Source organism: Dipodomys spectabilis, unplaced genomic scaffold, assembly GCF_019054845.1.
Source record: "Dipodomys spectabilis isolate Male_0828 unplaced genomic scaffold, ASM1905484v1 ptg000199l, whole genome shotgun sequence".
In the NCBI taxonomy this organism is placed as follows: Eukaryota; Metazoa; Chordata; class Mammalia; order Rodentia; family Heteromyidae; genus Dipodomys; species Dipodomys spectabilis.
This window is the reverse complement of record NW_024870876.1, coordinates 2,029,619-2,039,272: the sequence shown is the minus strand read 5'-3', so window position 1 is coordinate 2,039,272 and position 9,654 is coordinate 2,029,619. Positions and strand designations below refer to the sequence as shown.

Genomic DNA, 9,654 nt, shown 5'->3' with positions numbered 1-9,654 from the left:
CCTACCCGAGTTCATCTCTGCGCCCCGCTGGCCAAAACCCCCAAGTAGTGGCAGGCACAGCATCTTGCTACAATTAGTCGCTTTCTCGCCCAGTTTCGGGTCCCACCCGGGGACGAGGGGATGTGAGCGCCGTCAGTAAGGAGCCAGGAGCCTAGAATCCCTACGCTGTGCTTAGCCAGTGCACACCGCTGGCAGCTGGGAGGGTGTGCTAGACTCTTACTCCAGAAACTTGTTCCTCCCCCCCCCCCCTCCTCCCCCAGTAAATCTCCCGTGTTGAGAAAAGCAAGGCTTGCAGGAAGCTACTCCGGATGTTTGCTTCTTTACATGTGGCATTTGTGGCTGGCTCTGATAAAAGTTTCAGCTCGGCTTCCAACACCACGTTTGAAATAGGGAGTCCACACGCATCGCAAAGCTGTGGCGACACGCCAGCCCTCAACTCCCCGCCCCCCATATCCATCAAGAGTATGATCCTACGAAATTAGACCTAAGTAAAGGGTATGATCTTTAAAAAAAAAAAAAAAGGATTGGAAAGGCATCGTAATTCTTGGTAAAAGTGTTAAGTAAATCATTTTATATCACACACACACACACACACACACACACACACACCCCGACCAGAGAATGTGTTTTAAGCCATAGAGAGGAGAAATGATCAAAATAAGAAGCTCCAATTCCATCCTAGGGGTGTGTAGTCTCACCTGATGCCCAGGTAATCTTACTTGACAAAGATAATTGGCTAGTCTCCAGAACAGACTGCAAAAAAAGCCTCCTGTCCTTTTCTCGACCTTCTTGGTTCCCAAATGCACTCCCCCCCTCCCCCCCGCCCGGAGCGACCGTGGAGAACCGGAGGATGACCATCGGTAGATTGGCGCACATGTATTTTTTTGGAATCACACCTGGATTATATTTCCTGTTCTTTTAATTGTTTGAAGAAATTGGTCCAATGTAGTAATCTTGGCAGAGATAGTTGATTACGCCCTTTGTTCATAAAATATTTGTACTAAGAAAATTCTGCGTTGAGATCTTTAGATAGACATTTATTTTATCTGCAAACGTTAGGAAATCTCTCTCTTTTTTTTAAGAAAGGGTAAGGTGGTAGGAAAGTAATTTGTAATATTGTTACCTCTATTGCTTTAGAGTCCTTACTTTATAACAATGTGTGAAGTATTTTTGGTTTTATTCTCAAGCCAATTTTTTCTGGAAAAAAAAACTTTAAAGAAAAGTATATTACCACTTAAATTTACTTCAGATTGATTGCCTTAAATCAGCAATTAAAAATAACTTTTCTCTTTGATGTCTTTAAACAGGTTTATTTATTTATTTTTCCCTGTCTGAATCTTAGAAACCAGGGAGCCACGACCTCTGTCACTGTGTCTGCAGGAAGACTGGTTGGGAAGGGGAAAGGGGAAAAGATAGCCACCAACACTGCATGGATCCTTGCTGGTTAAAGTTGAACTACAATATTGTGTTGTTCTTTGGAGAAAGGGGACAGCATGAGAAACTGAAGGCAAAAGTGTTATAGTTTTAGGGTAATTTGACTTTTTAAAAATAAGTCTTTGTCATTGAAATATCACATTTAAAAACTCAGTATTTAATTTCTCTGATTCCCAATGAAAGTGCTGCTTTTTCATCACATATTCATGGCAAAAAAAGAAAGATAGAAAGAAGGAAAGAAAGGAAGAAAAAGAAAAGAAAGCAAGCAAGAAAGAAGAGAGAAAGAGAAAAGGAAGAAACAAAAAGAAAGATAGAGAAAGAAAGAAGAGAAATAAAGAGAAAAGGAAGGAAGGAAGGAAGAAAGAAAGAAAAAGAGAAAGAAAGAAAGAGAGAAAGAATGAAGAGTCTCTTCTGGAGATGAGTGTATTAGGATTGTTCTTCCTTCAAAATTATGCACAGATTTAGTTACCTTTGAAAAGTCAGTTGCCTTTGAAAAAAACACAAATACACAAACTCAACAGGCAGGCTTGGTGATTAAGAGTTCCTGGTCTGAATGCAGACTGATGGGTGGGAATTTTACCTTCCTGATACTTTGATCTCCAACTTCCTGGACCTTTCCAGGCCTCGGTTTCCTCTCCAATAAGCTATAATAGTATCTGCCTCTCAGGTTGTTTAGGGGAAGGCACTGAGAACACTTGAGTTTAAAATTCCCACAAAAGGGGGGGGGGCGCATTTTTACTAGATTACTAAGTAAAACTAAAGTTTACTAGTCACTCAGATTTTCGGTGCAGTTTAAAGAAATGTATATAAATGCCACAATTATCTGCCAGGGTAGCCACCTTTAACCGATGCTGAGAAACAGTTACTTCGCTACTCAAAAGGATTAAACTAATAAACTTGGGCACTGAAACAAACATTACTCCTGGTTTTACATTTTACTTTTGGGGGGAGGGGGTGAGGGTCTGGTGCAAATCTTTCACACAAATCAGAACCAAGTCTTGCCCCTAGTACTGAAAAGATATGAGAAAGTGTATGTATACATGTAACATACATAACATACTTTACACACATATTACACATTTCATATACACATTCGTATGGTTTATTGTGAATAAAATCCTAGTTCATAGATTAAATATTGGGCATCAGGAGATCTTCCTGAATTTACTGTGGTTTCAAAAATCAGAATTTACCTTGAACACAATGTAAGCAGGGTGAGTTCTTAGGAGCGATTTATTCATTTCCTATCAGCAATATCTTCTGCCTTAAAGAAGACACATTTGAAAAAGACATCTATTTAGTTACTTGGAAGGCGGCTAAGTCATCCAACACTGAAATGCCCAGAGCCTGTATTTGAGATGTGATTTAAAAGGTAATTAAATTGATGCTTAGAACGATTAATGCGAATTACCTTGGTAGAGATAGGTACTAATAGCAGCCCTAGACAGATTTTTTTTTTAAGCCGTTCTCTCTCCGGGGTTGGAGAGGACTAGGCGCCAGAGCCCGGCTCCAGCCACCTTTTCCGGGGGCAGGTGTAGCCTTGGACGCGGAGCTGGGGGAGGGGAAAGGGGCGGGCGTGGGGTTGAACTGGGACTTGGGACTCCGACCACCGTCTGGGCGTGGGCCGCACGGCTCGCGCCCGGCCCGCCCCCGTCGCTCCATTGGCCACGTCGGTACAGAAAAGGCCTCGCAAACGGGGGGCGCCCGCAGTGTCACTGGGTTGCCCAGGGGGTGCTGGTTAGGTCGTGGGCTGGGCCTGGCAGGGCACGCTGGCGGTGGGCTCGGGTCGGGGCCCGTGGAGTTCTCCAGGCATCTCCTGGCTCGCTCTCGCCACCCCTCCCCCAGGATCGGGGGAGGCGGCGTGTCAGGCTAAGGGTAGCGGGGCGCGGGGCAGGGCTGGAGCGCCATGAGCAGCCCGGATGCGGGATACGCCAGTGACGATCAGAGCCAACCCCGGAGCGCGCTGCCCGCGGTGATGGCCGGGCTGGGCCCTTGCCCCTGGGCCGAGTCTCTGAGCCCCCTCGGGGATGTGAAGGTGAAGGGCGGCGAGGCGGCGGCTAGTAGCGGAGCGCTGTCTGGGGCCCCGGGACGGGCCAAGGGCGAGTCCCGCATCCGGCGGCCGATGAACGCCTTCATGGTGTGGGCTAAGGACGAGCGCAAGCGGCTGGCGCAGCAGAACCCGGACTTGCACAATGCGGAACTGAGCAAGATGCTCGGTGAGTAGTCCCGGCCGGGGACCCAGGCGCGCCGGTGAGACCCCGAGGGCACTTCCCTGGGTGCGTGGGTATAATTTGCGGGCCTGGCGCCCGAGACGAGGGATATGGTTTAGCCACGTTCTTCTCTTTCCAAACTTTCGGTCTTGACCAGCCACCGCCTTCCTAATTACCCGGGTGGCCCGGGAAGCTAGAATGGCTTTGCGAGGGTCGGGGAGGCTGGGGAGAGGAGGCTTCCCGGCCTGTCCGAGCGGCCACCGCGGCCCAGCAGTAATAGTACCCTGACTTGGGTGGGCCCTTTCTCGATCCTTTCCGAATCACTTTCCGAATCACTGTGAATCCGGAGCGCCGGAGGCTACAGCCGCGTGGGCTGCCCTGGATGGAGACGAGAAAAGGGGTCCCAGGCCTCCACGCCCAAATGGATCCCGCTCCCCCCTCGGGCTGTGCAATTCGAGGTTGGAGGCTGCGGGCGACACGGTCGGGCCCGAAGGGGGAGCGCAGCGCGGTAACCCCGGCGCCCGCCGCACCCTCCCGCCCCGCTTGCAGGCAAGTCGTGGAAGGCGCTGACGCTGGCGGAGAAGCGGCCGTTCGTGGAGGAGGCCGAGCGGCTGCGCGTGCAGCACATGCAGGACCACCCCAACTACAAGTACCGGCCCCGGCGGCGCAAGCAGGTGAAGCGGCTGAAGCGGGTGGAGGGAGGCTTCCTGCATGGCCTCGCCGAGCCGCAGGCCACGGCGCTGGGCCCCGACGGCGGCCGCGTGGCGATGGACGGTTTGGGCCTGCCCTTCCCGGAGCAGGGCTTCCCCGCGGGCCCGCCGATGCTGGCCCCGCACGTGGGCGGCCACTACCGCGACTGCCAGGGCCTGGGCGCGCCCCCGCTGGACGGCTACCCGCTGCCCACGCCGGACACATCTCCACTGGATGGCGTGGATCCGGATCCAGCCTTCTTCGCCGCCCCGATGCCTGGGGACTGCCCGGCGCCCGCCACCTACAACTACCCGCAGGTCTCGGACTATGCGATGCCTCCGGAACCGCCCGCTGGCCACATGCACCCGCGACTGGGCCACGAGCCCGCGGGTCCCTCGATGCCGGGCCTCCTGGCGCCCCCTAGCGCCCTGCACATGTACTACGGCGCGATGGGGTCCCCGGCGGCGGGCGGCGGACGCGGCTTTCACGTGCAGCCCGCGCAGAGCCCCGCGGCGGGCCCCGGGCAGCCGTCCCCCCCTCCCGAGGCGCTGCCTTGCAGGGATGGCACGGACCCGACTCAACCCGCGGAGCTCCTCGGCGAGGTGGATCGCACGGAATTCGAACAGTATCTGCACTTCGTGTGCAAACCGGAGATGGGGCTCCCCTACCAGGGACACGACTGCGGGGTGAGCCTCCCAGACAGCCACGGGGCCATTTCCTCCGTGGTGTCGGACGCCAGCTCTGCGGTGTATTACTGCAACTACCCCGACGTTTGACAGCTCCCGCCCAGCCGCACTCGGCGGGCCAGAAGCTCAGTGTAACACACTTCCTGGAGGAGCGAAGGAAACCCCTAGTCCTGCGCTTCGGTTTTGTTTTTGGTTTTAGTTTTGTTTGTTTGTTTTTTTTTAGGTTGTCTTGGCAGATAATTTATGGTAATTTATTTTGTCTACCACTTGAACATTTTGGGGGAGGGTGGTTGTGGAGTTTGGGTTTAAAATTGATTTCATTGACTCGCTTCCCTGTGCCATGATCCAAACCCCCATTTCTGATCTCAAATTAACCTTCTGTGAATGTTCTCTTAAAACAGTGGCTCCATCCTTTGGAAATTTATGTGATCAAAAATTTGCCCCAAGTGTGTGTGTGAGTGTGTTTAATCTTTTTTTTTTTAAAAAATAAAAATCTGAAGTATTGGGTTTTATTTTTCATCCTAGCAGTATCTCTGTCAAACTAGTCTTAGAAGAATCCTCCATTCAAAATCCACGTTAAGTACTAATACAACTAGAAACACATACTTAATGGAAAATGCCTCGTCTTACCTTCAAGAAGCTCTAAAAATGCACATTAGAATGTAGTTTGCTCTAAGTTCTTATTGGGGGAGGAAAAGCTTCCCGCAATGAACCTTCTTAGTCATTAAAAGTAGTGGTTAACATTAATATTAAAAATGTTCTACAATCTACTTTTAAGAGCAGATGTCCAAGTAGTTTCATTATCCAATTGTCAGTTTTCAGACCTGCCTAAAGAAGCTTTGTGCCCTCCCCTGTTCTGGTGTATATTCATCCTTATATGAATCCTTATCTCTCACTCAACACAGCTTACACAACTTGCCTTTAATCCTCACAGTTACACTTAGGGATGTAGTAGTATGGGTGGGACCTAATCAAAATAAACTGCATTTTGATAGCTAGTCAGCATTAGCCTCTAAATTCAGTCCTTGTATTTTGCTATAGGTAAGCACATCCATGCCTTATTTCCTGACACTTGAGTCTAAATGTGGGAAGAGTGCCTGGGTGGATTTGTGCATAGCGTGCTCTGCAATGTGAGTAAAGCTACAACCTTACACATCGTAAGTGATCACATTTTACTTAGAAGAACCCAATAACATGAGCATAAGGATATGATCAGCTCATTCCAGCTGTGGCATTTTTCACACATTCCGTAGATTGAGGCATGAATAGGAACACATGATTGGGTATTTGCTGTGCCAGATGTTTCCACCATGCCATTCTGCACAGTGTGAGGCTGAACAAGCCTGCAAGCCTGTGTGTGTGTGTGTGTGTGTGTGTGTGTGGTGAACCCAAGTCTTCTGCATGCTAGTAAGCCCAATACCTCTGAATTATACCCCATGCCCTACTACAAGTTTTTAAGTCATTCACAGTATTTGTGCTGGGATATATCCACAGGTGCTGGAAGAACTTACATTCTGTTGAGAGTTTAGATTGATCTAAGCTGAAATATTTGGCTGGATTATTTGAACATATCCAGACATGTTTTTGGTAGGGATTTGTGGATACTAGAGTGGAAAGGGTGAAATGTTTCAGTGTGGAATGGTTAAGTCTTGTTAAACATTATAAGCCACGTTAATAATTCTAGAATTAGAGAACTTACCTCATTATCAAACTGATTAGTTTTTGTTAAGTGGTCTACCCTTTTCCATGCTGTTTCTTCCTCTGGCCCCAAGGAGGTTCTTCCATTTCCCATCTGAGCACTTCCACTGAGATGTCCCCAGCCTTCCAGGTAGATGACAACATAAACAAAAGGGGCTCCTTGCTCAGGTTCAAGGCCATATGGCCAGTTCAGATTTTGTGCCCAGGGAGACTCAGCTATACCTTTGGCTAATAAAATTAAGATAAACAGGCAAAAGAGGAAGGGAGAAGAAGTCAAGTGCTTAGGTGAATGAATCCTGTTAACTTGCATTCTTTTTTTGCGGGGGGGGGGGGGGGGGGGGGGGGGGGGGAGGGTCCAGTCGTGGGGCCTGAACTCTGGGCCTTGGGTGCTGTCCCTCAGCTCTTCAGCTCAAGGCTAATGCTCTACCACTTGAGCTACAGCGCCACTTCCGGCTTTTTCTGCTTATGTGGTGCTGAGGAATCGAACCCAGGGCCTCATGCATGAGGGGCAAGCACTCTACCACTGAGTCACCTTCCCAGCCCCTTAACTTGCATTCTTAATCCTCATCAGGTATGGGTGGGAAAATAAGACCTAAAGGGCTAAAGTAGCTACTCATTCTTGTGTGTGTGTGTGTGTGTGTGTGTGTGTGTGTGTTTGTGTTTTCCAGTCATGGGGCCTGAACTTGGCCTGGGTGCTGTCCCTTAGCTCTTCAGCTCAAGGCTAGCACCTACCACTTGAGCCACAGTGCCACTTGCGGCTTTTTCTGCTTATGTGGTGCTGAGGAATCGAACCCAGGGCCTCATGCATGAGGGGCAAGCACTCTACCACAGAACCAACTTCCCAACCTCAAGCTATTCATTCTTGAAGGTAGCTCATTCTTTTTTTTTTTTTTTTTTGGGTCCAGTCGTAGGGCCTGAACTCTGGGCCTGGGCGCTGTCCCTCAGCTCTTTAGCTCAAGGCTAGCGCTCTACCACTTGAGCCACAGTGCCACTTCTGGCTTTTTTTCTTATGTGGGCTTTAGGCATGCAAGGCAAGCGCTCTACCGCTGAGCCACCTTCCCAGCCCCAGGTAGCTCATTCTTGAAGGAAGCACTCAGATGAGATAACTGCAACTACTTTGTTCTTTAGTACTTGGCTTTTTTTTTAACTTGTAATTTGGAAACATATACATAAAGTTACATTGCTCCCAAATTCCCATGTCAACTTCTGAGATGTGTGTGTGTGTGTGTGTGTGTGTGTGTGTGGTGTATTGGTACTGGGGCTTGGACTCAAGGTCAAGTCACTTTCTCTTAGCTTATCACTCAAGATTGGCTTTTCTACCACTTGAGTCACAACTCCACTTCTGGCCCTTTGACAGTTAATTGGAGATAAGAGTCTCACAAACGTTTCTGTCCTGGCTGGTTTTGAAGTTTGATCCTCAGATCTCAACCTTCTGAATAATTAGGAAAACAGGTCTGAGCCAATTCTAAGATATGTTAGAAGTCAGTTGGAGGTAAGAATCCAGAGCAGGTTTGTGGTTCTAAGCATCTTTAAATGTCTTGCATATTTGGATTCACCTGAAGATAATAAAAGAAGCCTTTCTACAGGAATAAACACACATGCAGGTCCACTTTGTATTTCAGAAATACTTTCAGGTAATTCATAACTTTCCCCCCCTTATAAGCAACCAAGAGTTTTAAGAATCTAAAACCATCAGATGATGATGGTTTGTTGGGAGGGATGACACCCAAGTGTGGAAACCTGTCTTTGAAAATACCAAGTAACATCTACCTACACTGAATTCCTTCCTTTTTGCTTTCTCCTTCCTCCCTCTCTCCCTCCCTCCCTCCCTCCCTCCCTCCCTCCCTGCCTGCCTGCCTGCCTGCCTTCCTTCCTTCCTTCCTTCCTTCCTTCCTTCCTTCCTTCCTTCCTTCCTTCCTTCCTTCCTTCCTTCCTTCCTTCCTTCCTTCCTTCCTTTTCTTTCCTCCCTCCCTTTCTTCCTTCCTTCTTTTTTTTTCTTTTTCCAACGAGCTGGAACCCAGGGCCTGGGTGCTGTCCCATGGCTTTTTCACTCAAGGCTGGTGCTCCATCACTTGAAGCACAGCTCCATTTCTAGCTTTTTGCTGGCTAAGTGAAGATAAGAGTCTCATGAACTTTTCTACTGGGACTGGCTTTGAATCACAGTCCTCATATTCTTGTTAAACAGAGTTCAAGGATGACGGGGAATAGAAGCCTTAATCATAATATTTTGCCACAATGAAGATATATCTTTTGATGGGGATGGTAGCCAATCTCTTAAGATAGGCCCTAGCGTATATATCCCTGTAGAATCTGGGTTAAATTTGCTACTCTGATCTAATAGAAGGCATTAAAACTGCTATTGTGCTAGCTCCTGGGCCAACTTGTAGGAAGGCTTTGTGGGTTTTGTTTCTTGTGCCCAAGAAGCCCTGAGCAACTAAAAGTCTGTTTACCAATGTTGGAGGCCACAGGAAGATGGAAAGGAAGGGAAAACGTTCAACTTCCCCCTAGCTCATTCCCACTAGCTATCCTCTGATTGGAATATAAGAGACATCAGAATAAAAAATACCCAGAAGGGTATGGGAGTGTAGTTCAGTGAGAGAGAGCTTGGCTAGCATTCATAAAAACAGGTTTAATTCCAGCATCTTCTAAGTAATGGTGTTTTGTTATGTTGTAACAGATGACTAGAACCATTTTGAACCCCTTTTTCCTTTCAAAGTACTGGAATGTGAGCTCTAGAGCAGTCAGGGGAAAAAGCATTGGTGCCCATCAGGGACTCCTTTAATTCTTTCTTCCTTCCTTCCTTCCTTCCTTCCTTCCTTCCTTCCTTCCTTCCTTCCTTCCTTCCTTCCTTCCTTCCTTCCTTCCTTCCTTCCTTTCTGTCTTTCTTTCTTTCTTCTTTTTGTGAGTTGTGGCTTAGGCGCTGTCCCTCAGCTCTT

The 9,654-nt window shown here is 48.5% G+C and overlaps 1 protein-coding gene across 1 annotated transcript; it reads left to right on the top strand.

Moving 5' to 3' along the window:
- The first annotated feature begins 3,159 nt into the window (after positions 1-3,159).
- On the top strand, positions 3,160-5,595 carry Sox17 (SRY-box transcription factor 17). The gene is made up of 2 exons (XM_042696146.1): positions 3,160-3,650; positions 4,194-5,595. Exons 1-2 carry the CDS (start codon positions 3,341-3,343, stop codon positions 5,108-5,110), a joined length of 1,227 nt encoding a protein of 408 aa, XP_042552080.1. The 5' UTR covers positions 3,160-3,340; the 3' UTR covers positions 5,111-5,595.
- The last annotated feature ends 4,059 nt before the right edge of the window (positions 5,596-9,654 follow it).

Bases quoted from the DNA above. Each gene is read 5' to 3' on its own strand.
- Sox17 (XM_042696146.1), top strand. From the start codon at position 3,341: ATGAGCAGCCCGGATGCGGGATACGCCAGTGACGATCAGAGCCAACCC. The intron at 3,651-4,193 runs GTGAGTAGTCCC...CCCCGCTTGCAG, and splicing joins GGAACTGAGCAAGATGCTCG to GCAAGTCGTGGAAGGCGCTG.